Raw genomic sequence first — 25,094 nt, forward strand, 5'->3', positions numbered from 1 at the left:
TGCGGCTGCTACGGGGGCTGCAGGTGAGCGCGCGCACGCGCCGCGGCTCTGGCCCGTGTCGGGTGCGCGCGCGCGGGCTCGCGGGGGAGGTGGCCGAGAGCGAGGCTGCGGCGTCTGTGGCCTCCGCTCCGCCCCCTCCTCCTCCTCCTCCTCCTTTATCGCTGTCGCCGCAGCCGCGGAGGCCCGGAGGGAGGGAGCCGCGTCTCCGCCCGCCGCGCCGCCAGTCCGACCCTCGGCCCCGCCGCGTGAGCAGCCAGCCGAGTGGAGCTCGGCGCAGCCGCCCGAGCTGCGGCCGCCCCCTGTGCAGGTGCCTGTGAGGAGGCGCCCGGGCCGCAGCCGCGGTCCGAGCCGGCCGGCCGCGCACTCGCTGCCCGCGCTCCTGAGGGACTGCCCGGCCCGAGGAGGCCGCCGCGGGGCCCGGGACTCAGCATGAATCGCAGCCACCGGCACGGGGCGGGCAGCGGCTGCCTGGGCACCATGGAGGTGAAGAGCAAGGTGCGCGGGGCCCGGCGGGCGGAGCGGGAGGCCGGGGGAGCCGGGGCCTGGGAGAGGCCGGGCCGGGCAGGGACGGCTGGGGAGGCGACGGGCTGAGCTGCCGGGTCTGGGACTGCGGGGGGTGGGCGGTGGGATTTGGAGGCAGGAGATGGTGGACAATAAACTTGCTGAGAAGGGGGTGGCAGGGGTGATGCGCTTGTGTCTGTTCCTGGCACAGGTAAGAAGACCTAGTGGAGCACTTAAACTCGTTCCTTAGATCTCATTCCTGTTTTCGAGGATGGGAGTAAGGGCCAAGGTACTCGAGGATGGGAAGCATCGAATGCAGGGTGGTACAAAAGGTTTGAGGGAATTCGACCTGCTGGGCTATCGGTAAAAGGCATTTGGAACACCCCTTTGCTACCCCTTTCTGCGGTTCGAGGGTGCATCGAGTGGCGAAGGAGAGAGCCCGGTGAACTAAACAGCCCTTTTAAAGTTAGCTTTGCTTCCTGCTAGGGCTTTTTCTGGCACTAACTTTGGTATGCATTTAATCTGTAAAAGTAGCGCTATCACCTTACGTTGGAGTAGCACTTTACAGTTTGAGTTTGGATGATCTTTTCATTCCATTATGCTACCTATTCACATCGAGAGCTTTCACCCTTGACCAACGGTATGCCAATCTGCTGATAATTACTGCGGTATTCACTGAATTCCTAAATCGCAAGGCTCGGTGAGCAGGGTAGTCTGTAGGGATTAGTTAGGGAATGCTTCCCAAAGGGGGTTTTGAGCTGGAATTTGAAGGTGATCGGCAGCCATGGGAACATTTTCAGCAAGCGTTTCATAAATTGAACCGAAAGAAGCTTAGATAATCTAGTTCAATTCTCTGAGAAGTCTGAGTTGAGAAGACTGAGGCTCAGAAAGGTTATGACTTCCCCAAGGCTGCTTTTATGACAAAGCCTTAACTAAAGCCTTTTTATTAAGAATAACTTTTAAGCACTATATACAAAGCAGGACAGTGGCTGGGCCCTGAGAACATATAAAATGGAATTGAAAAGGCCAAACACAGAAAAGGAGAAGAGCAAAAGCGTATCAACTTCAAAAATAATGAGGCATCATTGATTGTAAGGCTGCTAAGGAGAGTGCTAAATCAAGGAGTGATTTGAGTGAAGTACAGTGAGGAAAGTAAGGAGTAAGGAAAGCTTCCTGGAGCCGGTGGATAGAATGGTTTTATTGTCTAGGGTTGATAAGCAAAGTTCTGTAAGTTTCTGTAACTGAGAATCACATCAAGAAAATCTACATTTTTAAAAAACATTTTTAATATTTTAAAATGTTATTTGGCACTTAAGAACTCTTACAAGGGTAGGCAGTAGTTTTAGAAACAATTGTTTAATAAGAATAAAAAGGTAATTACAGCAATTTAAAAGGAATATGTGCTTCGCCTATGTCCTCTGTGGGACACAGCCTAGCAAATTGAAGGGACTTGCTTGAACTAAAGGGTTAAGATGACTCAAAATATATAGAGCTTTTCCTCTAGCAGTATAGTGGCGGTAGTGGTTCCTTGCCCAGTGGTTGAACCTTCTCGTGGCATTTCTGTTATAAATCTAGTTTGGGTTTGTGGGTGTTGAGGTTAAGGAGAGAAAAACACTTGTGATATTGCGTAATCTTAAAATTCAGTTTATAGTCCTAATCTTTGTAGCAAGTCTTTAATTTTTTTTCATAGGAAAAAATGAATAGGGATTGTAGGTGCACCGATAAAGACAATCAAATAGTAATTTATATCTAGTTCTAGGAAGAAATCTTGAGCACTTGGGGACTGGAATTTCAGGCTTTTTGCCTTTCTCTTTTGTTAACTGATTTGTGAATCTTTGGCATACTTATGTCCAAACTACATGCTATATATTTGATCTGTCATGCTGCACTTTTAGTGAACCATGTCTCTTAAATAGAATCAAGGAATTCTGAGAACATGCACTGAATGCAGTCAGTCCCACTATTCTAGCTGTCGATAGACAAAGTGTAGGGACTATTTCTAGTGTGTCTGTGACACATTATGTTTTAAATATTTATTGTTGATATATTTACTTTTAATGGATTGAATAAAACATTTGTCATCGTAACCATTTAAAAAATACTGGGACAGATTTTTGAAACAGTATTTTCTTTCACACTTGCTCTATTGATATCACAGCTTTTTACAAAACTGATAACTAAGAGGTTGTAACCAAAACTAGGTAGTGTTCACCTAGTTTTAGGATCTCTTTCTTCTGAGTAGAAAAGAGTAGTGTCAACTTTATTACCTTTGTTCATGGAAGGGAAAAATGCTACAGATAATAAAATAATGGATAGTGTAAATATAAACATAGTTAAATTTGTGATACCGGCTACCATGTGACTTCTTTGGTAACTGATTTATCTCCCTGATTGTTTCTCTAGAGTTGGGAAAGTTCTTAATCAATAATCATAGTGATGTCCTTTAATAACCTTGGAACAGTTTTTGAATCATAAAATTTCCTAATTATTATTCAAAGGCAAATAGAATATTAAAATTAAGTTTGCATTTCTAGAATGTACCAACAGATGCTGGGGGAAGGGAGTCCATACACCCTCCACTTCTTATCTCTTGAATGGCTAGGGCAAACTAGACCAGGCTAAAAAAACTTGTAAATGGTTCATAGTGAATAATTGTTGATTGGATCTTAATTTTATCTCCATCTTGGTATTTTTCTTCATGTATTAAAAATTTCTCTTAATCCTATTGTTTTGTTGCAAGAAGCATAATAATTTCACTTTTTTTTTTCCCTCTGCCAGCATTGGTAAAAGGACGCATCTACTGTGAAGCCATAAAAATTTTTATTGTTTTTATCATAACAGCTAAGCAAGAGAAAAAAATGTTGAGCAAAGAATTTTCATTCAAAAGCTTTAACAAGAGCATTGAAGCCCTAAAATGTTAAATTATTAGATGTTATTCCCATTCGTCTGTCAGGGGAAGTAATAAACCCTGTGGATGAATCAGAAAGAACTGGCAACTTTGTTGCCATCCCAGAGCATATAAAATGGAGGAGAAACTGCGACTTTTGATAACATCATAAAACTAACTCTGATATGAAGGGTGTTCCCTGAGTTTTTATTTATTTTGAAACATGAAGGTGTGACTAAACTTTTTGAGAGCTTTAGGTATGAGTCACCTTATTTTCTTGGCAAATGTTAGTGTTTATATTTCAGGAATGTGTTTTGGAAACTATTTTAATTATTTGTTAGAGGTAAGAGGTGGTTTTAGTAAGTTTTTATTTTAATTTAATTTAAAACCAGTGAGGAGTATGGGTACAAGCAAGGCAGGTGAACTTTTTAGATAGAGCAAAAACGATGAATCCAGATGACCTGTAGGGCCTTTGGGAAAATGAATTGACACATTTATAAACTCAAATTATTACAATAGGAGCTTTCTGTGTGTGATGCTTAAGGCTGTCCCAGTAGTACGTTAGTATTTCTTTTATTTTTATTTATTTTTCTTTTTGTCTTTAGATCGTACTCTTTTTTTTACATTAGTATTTCTTGCTAATAATAGATATTTAGAGAAAATATGAGTTCAGTGGTTAAACACATTTGGTAAACATTTGTTTAAACACTAAAAAAAAAAATCAACTGTAAGGCTTAATTGAGCCTTTAATGTGCTGGTGTCCACAATGATTCCTAAGAGGGTGATTATAGTTATGTAGCATTTCTCAAACTTATGTGACTGGGACACTTTTTGAAAAAGGCTGATTAACCTTTCTTAGGTTTCCACATTTGAGGAAACTCCTCCCGTAGTAAGTTATAAATCCTGTTTATTATGGACTAGATGAAGCCAGTCCTTAGTGTCAAATAAGAGCCACCTTAATGATTTGACATTGGGAGAACAGAGCTATAGGGTAGCTGACTTGAGGATCAGAAACATGCAGGTAAATATTAGGTATGATGGAGATTGTCTTCCTCCCTATTTGTGTGATCCCTTAATACCTCCCTCAAGTAATTATTCTCTTTACCCGCTAATTGGTGAGCTTCTGGAACAGGCCTGAGACTTTAAATCTCTAGGGCCTAGCACTGTGCCAAGCACATAAACACTTCTTATGTTAATTGGATAGTTGGAGGACATATATTTGATATATTCCTAAAGCTGCTTTTTTCTGCATTAACATAGAGAGGAGATGCTTGTTATCTCTAGACCAGTTTCTTATATGATACTTCCATTTGTGTCATATCTTAATGCCAAGAAGCTCAGCGTTCTTTTTGTATATTATGCTATTGATTCTTGCCTCTTCTCTTGAAATCCTAGTTTCTTTTATGGGGGAGGACACTTAGATGCTTTTTGCGGTGGTCAAAATAAAGTCTTGGACACATCTTGGGTACCCCGTGACTTGAATGAGGAGAGTGTTCTCAAAGTCTGGGCTGCACACAGGGTTTGAGCTGAGTCACTATGCAGAACAGTCCCTAGTAAGGCCTGGTCACTCCAGGGATTGAGTTGAGTGCCCTTCAGAGACACAGCAGTGAGGAGGCAATTCTTGTGCCTTTCTTTTGCTTTTTTATCTCTTTACAATGAGGTTTCTGATAATGGGCTATCTTCTTTATTAAGAGAAATACTTAACTATGCTTGTTAATTTTCCTATAGCATGTGTTTTCAAATTGGGCCCTTTTGTTACTTTTGTTTTTTAAAAGAACTTAGTATATATATTGTTATATTTATAGTTTGGAGCTGAATTTCGTCGATTTTCACTGGAGAGATCAAAACCTGGAAAATTTGAGGAGTTTTATGGATTACTGCAACATGTTCATAAGATACCCAACGTTGACGTTTTAGTAGGCTATGCAGACATCCACGGAGACTTACTACCTATAAATAATGATGATAATTACCACAAAGCTGTGTCAACGGCCAATCCACTGCTTAGGATTTTTATACAAAAGAAGGGTAAGTACCTCTGTTGAGAAAAATTGTTTTAAAAATAGAAGTAGTGTATGTTCCCCATCAGTAGGATGTCCACACTGCCACAGACTTAGTGAATAAACATTCTGTGTGAATCTTCTTACTGTGTTAACTAACAAGTAGGTTAAAACATTTGTGATATTGTTTAATTTATATCTTTATGCTTCACTAAGTGTACTTTAGAAAATTTGTCATTTTAATTACTTTAATTTTTAATCTCTTAGGGTTTTTTTTAATAGAAATCAGGAATTGATTGAATCTTCACTTGAATGGATTATTGTTCATTCAGAAAGATGTGAAAAGAGTGTGAATTTGCAGTCAGAAACATTCCCGTTTTTTCATGGCAACCAACTTTCAAGTGCTGTACTTACCAATTGATAGATACCGGAAGCAAAGTCATAATCTTCCTGAGTCACAAAGTCTTTACCTGTAGAATGGATAAATGTCAAGATTGAATGAGCTAAATGCAGTGCCCTGGCTTGTAGTAGGCACCTGGATTTCTTACTTTTCCCTTTAGAGTATTTTTTACTGATATAGTATGAAATTAGTTAATTATCTAGAAAATGAGGTAGGAAGTCTTTGTTCTGGAGAGATGTAAACATTGATACTAGTCTTACAAAAAATTATTTGAAATGATTACTCTATTTGGAAAGCATTTTCAAATATATTTTCTTAAAACTTTTTTAAAAAACATCGTAGCCCCCTCAGTGTGTGCGTGTGCGCGCCTGTGCCTGCAGGTGAGCAAGGCAGGCGTCATTGTGGTATGTGCGCTTTATTCCTTTCTCCTTGGTAAATGAAGCGGTTTGGTAAGCCAGTATGAGAGCATTGAACCTGGTGTTGGGATAATTAAAGCTTTTCAATGTTTGTAAACTAACCCAGAAAGGAGTTTGAGAGAATGGGCAGGGATTACCCTTGAAGGTGAAACCTTATTTCCAATGAGTTGATAAGTATCGGACCACTCCCAGGGCTTTGAAATTCCACTGATTATGTATCTTTGCTTTTGTGGGTTTGAAGAAACTCTGGAGTCCACCAACAAAATAAATCTCCAAGGATAACTTCTGTCTGTGTCATCTGACTGTTTAGAAAATACTTTCACACCCGCACATTAATTTCTTCAAAGATCCCTGAGATGGATATAGATATTTAACAGGGGTGTGATATAATTAGAGTGTGACTTTGGGAAGATTGAGTTGCTGCTGTTCAGGATGAATTGCAGCAAGCAGCAGTCTTACAGTAGTGAGCCAGGAGCAGGCAGTGGAGAAGTAGGGAGACTGGCCTGGAAGCTCCTCCTCAGTAGAGGGGACAGGGAGGAAGGCAGCAGTGGGAAGATACTACGGGGGGCAGGGGCGGGAATTGAGAGTCTGCTTTCACTGCAGCTGGTACACAGAGAAGGAGAGTCCAGCAAAGCATAGCTTTATGGTTATGAGTCTGATGGTGGCTGGGACAGTGTCATAAACAAGCAAAGTTTGAAGGAGAGATTGATCTAGCAAAGAAAATTTTAGATTTTGTTTTAGAATAAATAATCTTATCAGTCTGGCGAGTTGAACATGTCATGAAGGAGATTGGAAATGGTAAGCTGGAGTTCAGGATGGAAATCTAGAGACTACTTAGATGTCAAAGTCTTCAGAAAGTTATAGTTAAAATTTGGGAGTTCACATTGGGCCAACTGAGATGAAGACCAAGGATAGAACCTTGGAAAGCTATGTATAGAATGCTGGAGAAGAAAGAATTTAAATAATTGTAGTTGATCATAGGCCTTTCTTGTTAGCAGTTGTAATTTTTGTTAGAAATTTAATTGCTGTTTGGAATGTTATTCAAATATAGAATGAGTTTTTAAACTATAACCATCTGAGAAAATTTTGTTGGATTATCCCCTGTGTTAGAAAGATTACTGGAGTTGGGTTATACTACCACGTGTTTTGTTACTGGAATTGTAACACTTGGCATGATCATGGAATTAATCCTAACATCTCTTAAGAGTGATTATCTTTAGCTATTTCCTTTTCAAGTTTTTATTTATTTATTGGTATAATTTTTATTGAGACCTTTGAGGGTTTTTATTTTCGTTGTAGGAATTACAACTTAGAAGTATGTTCCTGTGTGAAGAAATGTTTTCCATGTAGTAGAAGTAAAATGTCCAATACAATTAGTAGCCCTTATAATTTGATTTAGAAGTAGTCCATTCAACAAAAAGATTTTACTTTTTAAAAATATAAATTTAATACAAAGAGGACTTCAGCAAAAAATGAAAGTAAGTTGATCAATTCATTTCTGCTTAAAACCCTCTAATGGCTTCCCATTACAACCAGAATAAAATCCTTTCTGATTTGGACTTCCCAGCCTTCTCTCGCTCCATTCCCCCACTCCCTCATCACAGCCAACCACATTTGCTTTCTTTTTGCCACTCAAACTTGGTAAGCTTGTTATCTGTGTGCTTTTGCACTTTTTCCTCTCTTAAGAACACTAATCCCACAGCTCTTTGGGGTCTCTAACTCCTGGGTTCAAGTGATCCTCCTCGGCCTCCCAAATCTTTGGCCTGCTGGGATTATAGGTGTGAGCTACCGCACCAAGTCCCTTTTCTGTTTTCTTGGCTTGTTGACTCCAATTGGGAATCAACAGGGCAGCAGTTACACTTTATATGGTAACAAGTGATTTTTTTAAAACAGATTTCAATACTATTTTAAATTTTAAAACCACATGATCTTTTAAAATCTGATAGTCTACTAAATAAAGTTTCTTTGAAGTGAAAGCTCATGATTGAGTGTATAAACTACTTCATAGCCTGAACTTGAAGATAGTGTTGCATATCTTGAAAAGTTTTATGTTTTATAACAATTTATTGTTGGAAGAAAAACTCCATACTCTATTCCTAGGGCTGTTATCATGGAAGCAAAAACGAGACAAAAAACCTGGTATCTTAAAAGTTACTTTCACCCAGCACTTTGGGAGGCTGAGGCAGGAGGATTGCTTGAGCCTAGGAGTTCAGGACCAGCCCAGGCAACATATTGAGATCTCCTCTCTACAAAAAATAAATTAAAAAAAAAACTAGCCGAGCATGGTGGCCTGCACCTACCTGTAGTCCCAGCTATTTGGGAGCTTGTAGCAGGTGAATCACTGGAGCCCAGAGGTTTGAGGTTGCAGTGAGCCATGATAACACCATTGCACTCTAGCCTGGGCAACAGTGAGACCTATCTCAAAAAAAAAAAAAAGCTGGGCACAGTGGCTCACGCCTATAATCCTAGCACTCTGGGAGGCTGAGGAGGGAGGATTACTTGAGCTCAGAAGTTCAAAACTAGCCTGAGCAAGAGTGAGACCCCGTTTCTAATAGAAAAATTAGCTGGGCATGGTGGTATGCACCTGTAGTCCCAGCTACTCAGAAGGCTGAGGCAGGAGAATCACTTGAGCCCAGGAGTTTGAGGTTGCTGTGAGCTTATGATGATGCCATGGCACTCTAGCCCCAGCAACAGAGCTAGACTCTGTCACAAAACAAAACAAAACAAAACAAAAAAATTTACTTTCACAAAGGATTTCCAACACCCATCCCCCATTGGAATATTAGAGTTTATCCTAATTTATTTAGGAGAGGGAGAAGAAAAGGTACAGAATAGAATTTTCCCTTATTACTGTGCACTAAACAGTTTTATAAAATATTTAAAGGTTACGTCTTTATAAAATACCCAGGTCATTCCTGTAGGTTTAGAATACAGCCAGGGAAATGTGTGTGTGGTTTTTTGTTGTTGTTGTTCAGTAGCTTTAATTTTATCTGCAAAAGGAAATACGTATTTTTTAGAAGCCTCCCAGCCAGTCATGATAACCAAGTCTAGAATCGGTCAATATGCTATAGCACAGACTCCTCACTAGATCGAATCGGATTATCTATACCCAAACTTCTTGCTGTATCACTGTTTTTGTATGACACCGGACAAATATGTTTACATCTTGAATTTATTGTAGTGCTTGCTAGAAACACTGGAAGGACCTTGCTTTAAACTTGGTCTCACTTAGGACATACCTTCGTACAGACATGGCCTTGTGGCCCAGGTATCTGTAACTGGGCAACTAAATCATCTCTTAGACTTTGTGCATGAGACATTATTTGGTAGATATATGTTAAGGTTACATTTTAATGAATCAGAGTTTAATTTAAAACTTTCTAAGGGATATACACTTTAGTAATGAATTCTAGGTTATAGTTTAACAAAAGGCATGGGCCCAGAAATTAAGAAGAAATTGTAGAGTGACATCTCAGAGTATGATACCAGTTGCTCATGACAGAAACCTAGGTGTCACCTTTGACACATACCTATTTTTTAGTCAGTCACCAGGCCTGTTAAAACTGTGCTCTAATTATTTTTCAGGTTTGTTTCCCTTTCTCCACTGCCTCTGCTCCAGGCCAGGGACCATCCCAAATCACTGCAGTAGCCTCCTGTCCTCCCGCTGGAGTCCTTCTCCAGCTTGTAGCCTGAATGAGCTTTGTAGAAAACCAGATGAGATCACCATCATTCTCTTCCTTAAAGTCCTTGGTTTTCCTCCCGTTGCCCTCAGGCTAAAGTCCATAAACCTTCACACTTCCCAGGAGGCCCTGTTTGTCTGGTTGGCCTCTGGCTGCCTCTGACTTGGCTCCTGACTCCTCCCTCCTTCTCCCCTTGCACCCTACATCTTGGCCATACTGGACTGAGTCTGCCCACCCTCACTCTTCCCTGTGTTACATCCTGTGCATGGAACATTCTTCCTCCATCCTACCTGATTAGCCCCTGGCTGCTTTTCCAATCTTGGTAGAAACCGCACTTCCCCAGAGGGGGAAGCCTTGCCTTCCCTGCAAGCCAGGCTAGGTCCCAGTTACACACTCCCCAGCACAGTGTGCTGCTTCGCAGTGGCACCTTTGTCATAATTTAATTACAGTAGTTGAAATTACTTGTTAGTTGCTATCTCCGTTTTTAGACTGTAAGTGCCATGAGAGCAGTCATAGTGTGTGTGTGTGTGTGTGTGTGTGTGTGTGTGTGTGTGTGTGTGTGTGTGTTCACTGAATCTGCAGCACAGGTACAACACCTGGGATATAGAAGGTGTTTATTAAATATTTGGTGATCGATTTTTTTTTTGTATTGGGAAGTGAAGGGATCTATAAAATTTGAATATTTAATTTGCTTTAACTGATGTTTAATCCTATGAGAGTTGCCAGATCTATTTCATTTAACCATTTTAGTTTAGACCAAGGGTTGGCAGACTAAGGCCTGCTGGCTGTTTTTGTAAATAAAGCATTCTTGGAACACATCCATGCCTGTTCTATCTATTGCCTATGGCTGCTTTTGCAAGAGAGACTGTATGGCCTGCAGTATCTAAAACATTTGCTGACTCTTGACAGAAAAAGCTTGTCAACCCCTGGATTAGGACATTTTTAAAAATTATTTCATTCTTTCCCATCTTCCTTCAAGCTTCAAATGGGGCATAATCTTGAACTTTCTTGATGACTGCACCATGAACTGTTGCTGTTTTGTTACTGTATGGGGTGCCTATGGAGTTTATATAGAACTTTCGTTTTTTGACATTTGCTTTTTACTCACTGTAGGCTTTTATTTCTCGTATTTGTGCCTGCTGCTCACACATGGGCCCTTACCCCTTGCTCTGAATGTGTGACTTATGACTCTCTGTGAGCTAAGGAATGAGATTACCAGGCTTTTCAGAATTAATGTTTAAAGAATAAGAGGTTCAGCGGGAGTCCCTGCAGGGCTCCTCTGTAAGTAAAGCACAGGAGCTTTTGTGCATACGGAAGTAAGACATCCATCCAGTTTGACTGTTTTCAGAGGCCTTCTAGGTGGATCCGTGTCTGTTCCAGTTAGCCGAGATCGTTGGCTGAATGACAGGCTCGGGATAAGTGAGGTAGTGCTGTACGGACCCACATCACACGCTGTTGCATAAGTCCGAGTTTATGCAAGTGGAGGGTTGCTACGAATCATGTTTCCAAACTTTCTGGCTCATTCTTAGTTTCGTGCTCTGATACATAGGTAGAAAGTCAACTCCAACTCCTTATGGACATTCACCTTTACACTTTAAACTAACACCCTGCACCCTGGCTTTCTGCCAAAATATTTTCTTTCCCAGTGGCTGGAAACTGATTAGCTAGATGGGAGAACAAAGGTGCCTTTGTACTGGGGCATATTGCTTTTGAGAATTTAGCAGAGAGCATTCAAATGGAGTCTGGATGCGATGCCAAATTATGCAGATTTGGGGTTTTTTGGTCAGGTTTCCCATGAGTAGGTATTTAGGCAAACTTGATTTTGTTCTTAGTTTGTATGGTCTGGAATTTCCCTTATAAATATTATATGGGCTTTCATTTTTGATTGCTTTAAAATAAAAGCATATGTAATTTTGAGAAAACACATCAGTAGAGGACTATTCTTGATAGGTTTTTGGCCAAATTTTGCCAAAAATATTCTTGTGCCAATGGATTTATTTCCAAACCCATATTATAAACTTCTGCCTCTGTAAAAAGAAGTGTAAATACTTTATAAATGAAGAACGAAAGTTCTGGGGGAGACAAGAAATGCCAAAAAAATAAGCTACCCCTAATTTTATTTGTCTGAAAGTAGGTTTTAAAGAGGGTTGATGAAACATCAGAAAATAATAGTAAAAGCTCTCCACACTCTGACACACGATTGTTATTTAGCACTCATTATGTGAACTTGGAAGATACTGGCCTAATAGAATACCTGGGTTCCAGTCCTTTCTCAGTAACTCATATTGTGCCCGTAATTTCCCCGCCTATAAAGTAAAGATGATAATAGCTCACTGAGGGGGATTGAGAGAGAATGTAAACTGAAGCCCCGGAGATGGTCACACTAGTGTTGTCTGTAGCAGTAGCTGAGGCTGGGATTTTGAACTATTTCTTTTGCAGGAGTCGAGGGGAGGCCTTTTTTTCCTTTTATTCATATTGAAGTTTTTTTTTTTTTTTTTTTTTTAATCCTTGGAAAATTTGGCTTTTTAGTTTATCCTCATTTCAGTTATTTTTTAAAATATGATTTCAACTTTTGTTCCTGTATTGATTTCATTTCCTTTTTTACCTCTCATTATCTGATGAGATGTTTTGTCTATAGAATATCTTCCTTCAGCCATATAACTTACAATATCTGGTGTTAGGTGTTCTGTTTTCCCTTAGTTTATGTCAGGTTGTAAATTGGTGTCTTTAGGAATGAATTCTTCCATCTTCAGATGTATTTGGCCCAAACAGATTTTGTTGTTGTTATTGTTGTTTAGTTACGTGGCAGCAAATAAAAATGGGAAGATTTTGCCTAAAAACAAGGCTTTCTGGCATGAGAAAACATGCCTGGAATGGAGGAGCAGCTATGCTTTGTAAATGGGGCAGGAGCTCTCCAGTTTGCCAGAGTCCTCACCATTCCCTATATGTCATTACCACTGGGACAAAATGTCATTGGACTTTTCAGTTTTTCATGCACTGAAAAGTTAAAAATCTTTATCTGCCTCTTTGAAAATTAAACTGAAAGATCAAGAATTCCCCCAGAAAACTGAGGGAGAAAGTGTTTACTTGCAGAAGACCAAAATTCCTGTGTGTTCAACGTATACCAGCTTCACTTAATTACATTCTCTGCCCACCCAGCCGTTAGGGCAGGTGTATGATTTTGTTCTTTTGATTTACCTTGAGAATCAAGTGTCCCATTTCATATCTCTGAGTTTAATATGATAAACATACAAATTGCAGGTTTTTTAAACAAATGGAGGAAATATATATGTGTGTGTGTGTATACATATATATATATATATTTATTTATTTATTTATTTTTATTTATTTATTTATTTTTTTTTTTTGAGACAGAGTCTCACTCTGTTGCCCAGGTTAGAGTGCCGTGGTGTCAGCCTAGCTCACAGCAACCTCAAACTCCCGGGCTCAAGCGATCCTACTGCCTCAGCCTCCCGAGTAGCTGGGACTACAGGCATGCGCCACTATGCCCAGATAATTTTTCTATATATATTTTTAGCTGTCCATATAATTTCTTTCTATTTTTAGTAGAGACAGGATCTCGCTCTTGCTCAGGCTTGTCTCGAACTCCTGAGCTCAAACGATCCACCCGCCTTGGCCTCCCAGAGTGCTAGGATTACAGGCGTGAGCCACCGCGCCTGGCCGAAAAATATATTTTAAGTAGCTGGCTTAAAATCTTTCAGGATGCATTTCTGAGATCTATCACAATCTCATGTGCCATATTTAATGTTGTTTAATAGTCGAGCTTTATCAAATTTTAACTTCAACATTTAGTAATTTTGTGATGTGTATTTGATATGGCCACCTAGTGGTTTTTTCTGGTATGGCATCTTACTACTGTACTACATTATGGTTTGGTTAGAATAAGCTAATATTTAGCTAGATTATGTACCAAATGTATTTGTTATCTTTTTTGTATATATTCAATTGTAGGTAAATGGGTGTTTTTACAGAATTTCTATAATTCTTTTATTTTATTTTTAAACAGAAGAAGCAGACTATAGTGCCTTTGGTACAGACACGCTAATAAAAAAGAAGAATGTTTTAACCAACGTGTTGCGTCCTGACAACCATAGGAAAAAGCCACATATAGTCATTAGTATGCCCCAAGACTTTAGACCTGTGTCTTCTATTATAGATGTGGACATTCTCCCAGAAACGCATCGTAGGGTTCGTCTTTACAAATATGGCACTGAGAAACCCCTAGGATTCTACATCCGGGATGGCTCCAGTGTCCGGGTGACACCACATGGCTTAGAGAAGGTCCCAGGTATCTTTATATCGAGGCTTGTCCCAGGAGGTCTCGCTCAAAGCACAGGACTATTAGCTGTTAATGATGAAGTTTTAGAAGTTAATGGCATAGAAGTTTCAGGGAAGAGTCTTGATCAAGTAACAGACATGATGATTGCCAACAGCCGCAACCTCATCATAACAGTGAGACCAGCAAACCAGAGGAATAATGTTGTTAGGAACAGTCGGACTTCCGGCAGCTCCGGCCAGTCTACTGATAATAGCCTTCTTGGCTATCCACAGCAGATCGAACCAAGCTTCGAGCCAGAGGATGAAGACAGTGATGAAGATGACATTATTATTGAAGACAATGGAGTGCCACAGCAGATTCCAAAAGCTGTTGCTAATACCGAGAGCCTGGAATCCTTAACACAAATAGAACTCAGTTTCGAGTCTGGACAGAATGGTTTTATTCCCTCTAACGAAGTGAGTTTAGCACCCGTAGCAAGTGGCACAAACACAGAATTTGAAACACACGCTCCAGATCAAAAACTCTTAGAAGAAGATGGAACAATCATAACATTATGAAACCATTGTTTGAATGTTTTCTGAGTGAGGGTGCCATGGGGACTTGTACATTTGGCTAGTTTAAAGCATATATACCTCTGAACCAGTGATGTGGAATGGGCATGAGAAAAATAATATTGCAAGCTTAGAATGTTATTACAATAGTAGTTTGATAATTGTTAATATAAACTTTGGTGGATCAGAGGTGAATTTAACTCTAAAAACAAAGGGGCCTTTGCTGATGAAATTATGTGCTTTTGTTATTTTGTCTGTGGAGAACTGGATGTTAAAGCACATTCTCAGAACTATGTGAGAGGACTAGATCATTTCTGCTTGAAGTGGTTGCATACTTAACCTGCTGTGCAGAGCCCAGTTAATTTTTCCTTTAATATATTTTAAAAATTCTAATGTGAAGAAGTCTGATTCTCTCTCTTTTGGTACATTGGGGGCCTCAACTGTTATGTTCCCAGTATTTTATTTTGATTTTTTTAATGTTCCTCTGTTACTACTTTTAACAAATTATTTTCTAAATGTATTTTTTTCTAATTTCTGAGAAATCCAACCACTTGGCTGTTTTCAGGAGTTCCTTCCCATGTTATAAAGTGTTGAAGCTATGTTCCTAAATTATGAAACTCTGCAACGTTTGTTCAGGTTGGTGTTTGTCCATGCTATAGCTTTCATATTTACAAACTAATTCCATATGGGTATAATTTATGTTTTAAAGGCAATTCCAATGACTCTGGAAATAGGGGAGACTCTCTTTTAACCTATTCTTGTCCTCATTCCCAATCTCGTTGGAAATCATTCCTTTTGTTGTTAGTGTGTATGTTTTGTTGGTGTGCTTTTATACTCTTTATGTATTCAAGTTTGAATCATTTTGGATTAAAAATGCACCCAAATTAAGAGATTTTTACACACAGGACAAACTTGTGCACTTTTTATATTAATACAAAAAAATTGGGTTTTCCTTCAATGGGATTTGTAGAAACACTGCCTACACTTTATGAAAAATATGTAGTATTCTCCTATGACAGGTAGATCTTATCACTATTAATTTTATGAGGCTATTTATTACTTTCCAGTGCATATCCACTTAGAACATGTTAAGAGTAAGGCTGCTAACTTTCATTCCTTGCCTGATTTCATTGTACAATGTGCACAAGCACAATGGTATGCTTGTATATAGAAACTAAGAATATTATGAAGTCCATAAGTTCCCTGTGGCTTATGAAGAGTTATTTATTAATTAATTTTATGGTAGGACTAGTATGAATACCTTTTTAACAATTGTGTGCTGTTAATGAAGATTCAAATGACTCCGTTTTGAAGGATGTTTTCTCTATATGGTAAAATATATGAAGAAGTCTTGATTCAATGAAGATCACTTGACTCAGAATACTTAATGTGTTCTGTTCACATTACCATTAAGCATATTATCAGTAAACTATTAACTGACTGCACATTATATAATACACTGTACTTTTTGTTGAATTCACCGTTCTTCCATTTATATACCACTTTTTTTGTTAATGGCATTCCGGCTTTAGCATTCTGTGAGTCTTATAAATTTGATTCTTGAATGGCAAAATAATGTTAGTATGTAGAAGGTTAAATTTCATTTTTATAATATAAGTGGTGCAGGGGTTCAGCATTTTAAGTAAAAATATTTTTACACACTACCTCTCTCTCTCTCTCTCTTTTTTTTTTTTTAACAAAGTTTTAACATCAGAACTTTTGGGGGAAAAATACTTCAGGGCTTGACTTTTTGTACAAATCTTAACTATAAAATACAGATTTATCTTGTATGCATTCATGAAAATAGAAATCGAAGCTGCTAGTACTTTTTGTTTTAATTATCCTGTTAAGGGTATATGTCAATGGTGTTTTCAACTAGATCTCTGTCATTTAAATTACTGGTGAAATAATTGATTACTAGACATTGTAAAGCCAATATTGGCTATACAATAAAATATCAATTCATTGGTAGTCAGAATCAATTATTTCAAGTGCACCATATTAACAAAAATCAGTGGACCCAGTGTAAAATTTTATAGTACTAAATGTCAAGCCTAACTGTGAATTTTGTTCTGTATCTTAAGTAAATTTATGATAATGTTCTTGAGCTATCAACAAAATATATGTACTTTTGTGAACTATGAATTTTCTAATTAAATTTTACATGCTATAACATGATTTTTACATGAATGATACTTTAAACTATCAAATGTCAGTATTTTACTACAATTTTATTATAAAATGTACATTATCACTAAATGAACTTTGATTTTAAAAATCAAATTAGCTTTAGTTGTATATTATTTTTTACAAATAAAGATAGACTTGTATAAAGGCTACTTTCTTGTTTCAAATTATATGCTAAGTCACCCACAAATATTTATCAAGCACCCACTATATAAAAGAGGTAGGGAGAAAACTACTAAGTTATAACAATATCCTTTCTTCCTTAACTTTTAATTGTTGAAAGATGAACATCAAATTATAGGTACATTTACTGCAACTATGGATGACCATATGACTATGGGCTGGAAGGTAACATTTAAAATGTAGTTAATTCTCATAGTGTGAAAGATTATGCATGATATTCACCCAAAGCTATCTTTAACATTGTTAATATTATTTGAAACAAAACTAGTTTGTAATGTGGCAGTTTATCTTCTGAAACTCAGATTCCCTTATTTATTATCACCTATATAGTATCTCCTGTATGGATTGAATTCAGTTTATACTGAAAAATTTAAAAGGCCTGTGATAAAACCAATCCCTCCTGAGCCATTTCTAATCCTGAATTAGTCACCCTGTCACTGGCTTACTTGATCTTTGCACTAACTCCTCTGCCAACCAGTTTACAGGATAATCCTTCTGATTCCTTCCCTCCAATTTAAAAACACTGAAAAATCCCCTGAGTATATAAATTGAACACCATGGATTGGGCTGCATTCAGTACTTGATAACTCATCCCTAAATTAAAACATCTCTTTGACCCTCAAAATATGACCCCAGTGTAGTTTGCATCTGAAATCCCTGCCTGGTTTCTAGGTCTGGGCAAGAACTTGATAAATTTGATTTTGAGGAAAAAGTAAGCAAAGAAAAGCAAACCCCTCTGTTCTGGTTGTATCCCTTTGGGTGCTCAAATGTTTAACGGCCACTGATAAAACCACCGCTGAATGTTTGATTTTCCTTTTTAGTTTGATGAAAGGTTTAATTTTCATAGTGAAGTTTTAAGAGCGTGTGTCTGTCAGTGACTTGGCAGCTGAGCCCTAAACACAAGTTTGAGAGTGCCTTGCTTTTAAGACTTTGAAAGTTTTCCTTGTTATCTTGTGACAGCATGTCACTTGGTGGTAGTGGCTGTTACCTGCAGGGCAAAGCAAAATCTAGCTGTGCCTCCTAGTTGTGTCATTTATATGCTACTTAAGTGCTGTTGGAAAAGGTATTTTAGAAACCAAAATTAAGACTTCATTGCCCACAAGAAGTACAATTTGCAGTCTAATGATTGTCATTGGGTCAACATCTGGCTATCCAGAAGGTAAATATAAAGGAAATTAATCTGTCAGATTAAACAATTAAAAAGTCCTTAGTATGTAGTAGTCTACCATCTTCTTCCATAAAAACAAGATTTAGATAGATAATATTTTAAAAGCTAATGTGTGTATCTGGTTGCTTTACAACACTTGATGTGTATTTAATAAATTAAAATTCAGTGGAGTTTTATTTATAAGCTGCATTTAGGTGTTTTTCCATTTATAAAAGCTCTTTTTGGGGAATGAAGTTTATCTTAAAAGCAGTATTCTCTGTGTAATAGAATATAGAGAAAATTGAATGCCCTTATTTAGTTCATTATAATCCCAATTCTTGAGTGCTCTCTGCTTAACTACCCTTCTGAACCCAGTGGTGATTTTCTCTGGCACTGACCTGAATAAGAGGAAAACACTCAAATGATACCTAAATCCGTGAACGGTGGACCTGGTCAATGGTCATATTTTTCAGAGTGTTAATTGGGAGGCTCTGGCCTTGGAATTCTTTGGATAGTGAAATTTGGGCCCAGAGGCAGTGTTCTATATTGAAAGGGAAAGTTTAAAACTCATGAAAATGACTACATTAGGAGTTGTGTTTTCCGGTATTATTGCTTATTTTGATTCTATTTAAAATAAATCTGAAGCTGGCTCATGTCTGTAGTCCCACCTACCTGGGAGGCTGATGTGGGAGGATCGATTACGCCCAGGAGTTTGAGGTTGCAGTGAGGTATGACGCCACTGCACTCTACCCAGGGCGACAGAGCAAGACTCTGCCAATCAATCAATCAAATAAATCTGACACAAACTGAATATGTAAAGAATATATAAATACAATACAAACTTCAATCTGAAATGGCAGGAAGTTCAAATGTTACTACTTTCAAAACACAGAAATGAGAGCGCCATGGGCTTAGAGGAGGAGTTGCAAATTCAAATGCCCAAAGGGCCAGAGTGGGGCGGCTGGGTGGGCTGGTGAGCAGGAGGCACTCCCCCGCCCCCCAGGAGGCAGGGTCTACTGCATTCCATGGGTGCTGCTTGGGGATGTGGGCCTAGTGTTGTCAGCTCTGCAGACTTTTCAGAAGATGCCAGAAATCCAGAATTTCATATGAAATGTCTTGAGTTTTGAAACAATACATAGGGCAGACAGAACAGACCCATCAGTGGGCTGGCCCGCAGGCTGCCATTTTGCCACCTGGGTCTCAGAACGCTAAGGAACCATGAGCTACCCATGGCTCCATTCCCTCTGCTGTTAGACAATTTCCTCAAAGCGTTGCAGTGAGGATTACATGAGTTAATATGTGTGAAGGGCTTAAGACAGTGCCCGAGGCTTAATAAGCACTCATGAATGTCAGCTGTTCTGTTTGTTTTTCAGGGAGATGACTGGGACCCAAAGGGATTCTGCAGTTGGCTCAAGGCGGTGACATATAGACGCCTCTTCTAGCTCACTGCGACCCAACAGTGTGGTTCCTGGCCTGCAGCATTGGCACCACCTGGCAATGCAGATGCCCAGGTCCCACCTGTTTTACTGAATCTGAATGTCCGCTGGTGGGGCCCAGCCATCTGCATTTTAACCACATGGTTTATGTGCACATTACAGTTTGAGAAGTTCTGAAATCCAGCTCTCTCTTCTGTATCTCTCCTTAGCTCTTAGTAAAACTGCTTTCATGAGCATGGCTTATTAATTTCTTCTAAAATTCACAAAGCTGTATGAAAAACCTTCATCTACTCCTCTTGTGCATAGTGTACTCTTCAGTCACTTGGTAAAGTAAGCCTCAGTCTCCAGCCTTCTGTGCAAAGGGCCCCTCGTCCTGGACATCAGAATTGCAGTTTTGATTGAACACAATAACTCTCCACTCTAATCAGTACAGGTGCTCTGAAGGTAAGCGTACAAAAACTCCAGGCTGGGTTTTCGTGCTGGGTTCTCTGCCAAAAGAAAGGACAAGAAAGGCTAGAATTTGACTAACAGGACAACCCCCAGGTGGTATCAGCCCAGCCTTCCTCTTCCTTCAGTCTCTTAGCAAACCTCAGAACTGCCAGGAAACAGCATTCATGTCATTGTTCTGTCTGAGACCCGGAGCGGGTTACGCTCAACTTGAACCCAGTGCAGTTCTTATAGTCCCTAAGAGTCTGGTTCCCAGGCTGTCTTTGCCGGCACGCGACAGCCTTCAATCTAAGGTAGGTAGTAAGTTGCGTATCAGGTTTTCTCCAGCATCCCCAGAGGCCTTCAGCCAGTGTCTCAGGTATGTGCCCAAAATGACTGAGGCAAAAATGTGTGTGCTTGGTGACTCAGAAACTAAATCATTAACTTGGTAAGTACCTGCCGGGGAGAGGAGGGCTTGAAGGAGAGCTTTGGAATGTGGGCCTGCCAAAGATGCCAGTGGTGACGACTGTGAGTACAGCAGCGCCCAGCGGTGCCGCTTCCCAGGTGGACCAGTGACTAGCCCTGGAGTCACTGGAATCAGAAAGAATCTCAGATCAGTCATGCTCACAGCAATCCACACTGGGTAACTTGTAAAGAATGTTGATTCCGTTTGTTTGAAGCTTATCTGGTAAACCAGGAAAATGTGGAAAAAGCTGCTTGACTTAAAAATACACATCCACACAACTTTTGACTCGTTGATTTTAAACTGGGTGTGTGCAATGACACACACACAAACGCAAAGACATGCACGCACACATCTGATCCCCCCAGATGTGAAATTAAACTGCTGGTACACACACACACACACACACACACACATGTCAGACAATACCTGAAAAGTGATTCCAAACAAATCTCACCAAAAAATGGCCAATGACTACATAATTTTTCAGTCTCCGAGGAAGGCAACAGAAACCCTTTGCAATTCGGTTGTGACACCTGAGGGTTCTTCTGGTGAGCTGGTCTCGATGTCCTTCCTCCACCCCCTTGGCTCATGTTCACAGGGCCCGTGCCCAGTGGGGCTGGCATGTGTCTCCAACAGTGGAGCAGACAGAGCCAGCGGAGAGGGAGAAAATAAAAGGTAAAGGGAAATGCGCCAGGAGAGCAGGCAGAGTGGCCGGGAAGCTGGCCAAATGGCCAGAGGCTGAATGGGCGACATCAGCCCTTGACAACGCCTCACATACCCTTACTGTCCTTTCGCACTTGCTGCATGGATACCAGGGGAACACAGACCCCGTTGGCCTGGGCGTCACCAAGAAGCCATGCATGCGGTTTTGCAAACAGCGTGTTCGGTACAGCAAACTGATTTTGAAGGCTGACAGGCTTGATGCGGAAGGTGAAGCCACCTTGACAGCCTTCATCAAGGGCTGAACTGGAAGTGTGCTCTGCCATGTTGGTCTCTTATTTCAATCACAGGTAGAGCTTTTCCCCTTCCGAAGAGCGTGTGTAGAATATTGGTGGCTGTTTTACGGTAGAGGAAAGATGACTGATAATGCTTAGGATGCGGGTGTTTTCTTTTTCTTTCCTCTTTTAGCGAGGCGAAGACAAATAATGGTTAAAGGTGGATAAAATATTTAACAGGCGCCATACATAATTTATTCCTGAGTGACGCTCATTTCCAGCCCAGTGGTTTGCTCTCAATTAGGAGTTCTCAGAACTTCGAGCCACTGCGTCTCCTTGGCAAATTGACATTGTGCTTATTTTTACTCTTTTCTTCCTAAGGCTAATTGTTTTTACCTTTTTCTTGATGATGTACTCATTCCTAGATGTTGTTTTCGTTAACAGGCAACAAAAATAAAAGTTGTCGGCAGATTTTTTTGTATTCACATGTGAGCCTTAGAGTTTACTGAGAGCTTCAGAGACATATCTGGGAAGGAAAAAAATGCATATTTGTATATATTAATATAAATGTTGCATATGAAGAGTAAACTAGTTAAGGAAGCTGTGTGCCCACAGAAGTAATTTGTGATTTCAGGAGAAATTTTAGGAAAAAAAATATGGAAAAAAGAAAAGTCACCCCCCCAAAAAAATCACTATTCAGAGATAACCACTCAAGTTTTTCAGTATACGTGCACATCAAATGTGTATCTTGGCAAAATAGGATCGTATCATACATATAAATTATTCTGCAGTTTGCTTTCTATAGAAGACTATATATTGTGAATATCCTTTCTCTGTCAGTACAGCTATGCATCATTTATAATGGTGTCATCAAGTTTCACTGTATAGATGCACCATCACTTTGTCAAACCAGTTCCTTATTATGAACTGTTTCCATTTATTCACTATTATAAACAGTGCTGTGGTGAACAACTTTGTAAATATATCTTTTTGTTCTTTGTCCAATTATTTCCTTAGGCTAAATTCCTAGAAGAGGAATCCTTAGGTCAAAACAGACACATTTTTTGGAAAAAGTGGAGGTGGTTCATGAATATATCCAACTTCCTTCCAGAAAGGTTGTTCTAATTTACATGCTTACCAATGGTATGTGTGTCTTTTTTGCCTCAAAAACACCGGATTTATTATTTGTATTTCGTAGGGGGAAAAAAAGCATCTCATTTTTATTTTACTTTGCATATCTTTGATTATTAATTCAAAGGTATTTTTTTTTAATTGTGTATTTGTATTTCTTCTTTTATTGCCTTTTCTATTTGGGTCCTTTATACAACATTTTAAAAATTGAGGTGTCAATCTTTTCTTTTTTTCTTTTCTTTTTAGAGACAGGGACTCGCTCTTGCCCAGGCCAGAGTGCAGTGGCAGGATCATAGCTCACTGCAGCCTCAAACTCCTGGGTGCAGGCCATCCAGCTGAGACTATAGCCACACACCACGCTCGGGTGATTTTTAAAATTTTTTGTAGAGATGGGGGTCTCATTATGTTGCCCAGGCTGGTCAAGAACTCTTGGGCTCAAGCAATCCTCCTGCTTCGGTCTCCCAAAGTGCTGAAATTACAGGCTTTAGCCCACCGCACCTAGCAGATCTTTTCTTGCTAGGTAGAACTGCTTTACATATTAAAGATGCCAAGCTTTAGGCTATAATTGTTTTCCTAATTAGTCATTTGCCTCTTATTATGCTTATCATTGGCTTTTGTATTTATTGTTTAGAAATTTATTTTATATATATTTACCTAGGATTTTAAATTTTATGTATTAAAATCATTTAAATTCTTTTCATAGTTTTCCCCTCTCAAAATTATATAAATATTTACCCAGATTTTATCCTAATACTGTACTTTTATGATTTTTTTACATTTCAATATTTAATCCATCTGAAAATTACTTGGCCATGAGGTGGAAGTAAGAGGTCTTTTCATTTTTTAAAACATTCCGTTAATTGTTCTAACACAGTGTATTCAATAAGGCACTACTTTCTTAAGGAATTGAAATTTCACCTTGATATTATCATTTAATAAATTCTTCGATGTTCTTGGGTTTGTTTTGGTCAAAATCATTCTGATGTGTTGATCTCTTTGTCTACTTTGGGCCCATTTCGTCCTGTTTGGATTATTGTTAGCTTTGTAATATATTTTAGTAGCTATAGAGCAAACCCTCCCTTCCCTCCCAAATGCTATTTTTTTACAAAAGTAGTTATTTGAATGGTTAATAAATCCACATGGCTCAAACAACAAAAGAAGTTTTCAAAAGTACACGGTGAAAACAATTTCTCCTGCTTTTGTCCCCAATGTACTCAGGTCTCATTCCCTTCCAGCAGGTAACAGTTATAATTGGTTTCTTGTTTATCTCTCCACATATTTTTCTTTACTATAAATGAGACAGTATTAACATATATTATTCCTTCCCTTCTTGTTATATAAAAATAGCAACATTTGACCCTTTGCTTTTCTCATTTAATATATGTTGGTCATCTTTCCATATCGGTATATAAAACTTTTCTCCATTCATTTTTTTCCATTCCTTTTTTTAAATGTAAACTTTTAATTTTGGAATTATTTTAGATTTACGGGAAAGTTGCACTGATAGTACAGCTTCACCCGGCTTCCTCTCACGTTAGCATCTCACATAACCACAGCATGCTTGTCAAAACTAAGAAAGGAGCACTCGTGCATGAACTCATCTGCTCTGGCTACCACTAGAAAATACCACAGACTGGGTGGCTGGCACAACAGGAGTTTATTTTATCACAGTCCTGGAGGTTGGAAGTCCGAGATCAAGGTGCCAGCATCGTTGGCTTCTGGGGAGGCCTTTCTCGTTGGCTTGCAGACAGCGGCCTTCTGTCTACATCCTCCGAGGTCTCTCTGTGCCTGCACAGAGTGAAAGAGAGAGACACTAATCCTATCTGATTGGGGCCCCACCCTTATCACCTCACTTAATCTTAATGACTTCCTTAGAGTTCCCATCTCCAAATACAGCCTGAATGATGGTTACGGCTTCAACACATGAATTTTGGAGGGGCATAAACATTTGTTAGGTTGGTGCAAAAGTAATTGTGGTTTTAGCATTGTTGAAATATGCCATTTGCTATTGGAATACATTCTTACATAAATGTGGTTATGTTGTACATCATTTTAATGCGCATTTCTTGCTTCATGTTTTTTGCTAGTGACTTATTACTTGCTGCTTATTTTATATTTATTTTTGACTATGGAAATGATGTCAGACAAAAAGCAAATTCGAATGATTTTCTTATTCGAGTTCCAAATGGGTCATAAAGCAGCAGGGACAACTCCCAACATAACAACACATTTGGCCCAGGAACTGCTAACGAACATCTTAAGTTTCATACTTTATGTTCTTTCTTATTTATTCATGTAGGCATTTAAGGATATGCATTTTCATCAGAGGACAGTTTTATTTATTTGGAAATAGCTACTGTTAGCATTTCGTTGTACGTATACATAGCATTTTCTTTTTTTAAGGCTGGTTTAGTGACTCACACCTGTAATCCCAGCACTTTGGGAGGC

General features: G+C 39.2%; 1 protein-coding gene across 1 annotated transcript; it reads left to right on the forward strand.

Moving 5' to 3' along the window:
* Positions 1-150: 150 nt before the first annotated feature.
* PARD6B (par-6 family cell polarity regulator beta) lies at positions 151-17,074 on the forward strand. Its single transcript, XM_045529261.1, has 3 exons — positions 151-495; positions 5,194-5,416; positions 13,912-17,074. Exons 1-3 carry the CDS (start codon positions 430-432, stop codon positions 14,739-14,741), a joined length of 1,119 nt encoding a protein of 372 aa, XP_045385217.1. The 5' UTR covers positions 151-429; the 3' UTR covers positions 14,742-17,074.
* Positions 17,075-25,094: the final 8,020 nt, after the last annotated feature.

Source organism: Lemur catta, chromosome 17, assembly GCF_020740605.2.
Source record: "Lemur catta isolate mLemCat1 chromosome 17, mLemCat1.pri, whole genome shotgun sequence".
NCBI classification, from domain to species: Eukaryota; Metazoa; Chordata; class Mammalia; order Primates; family Lemuridae; genus Lemur; species Lemur catta.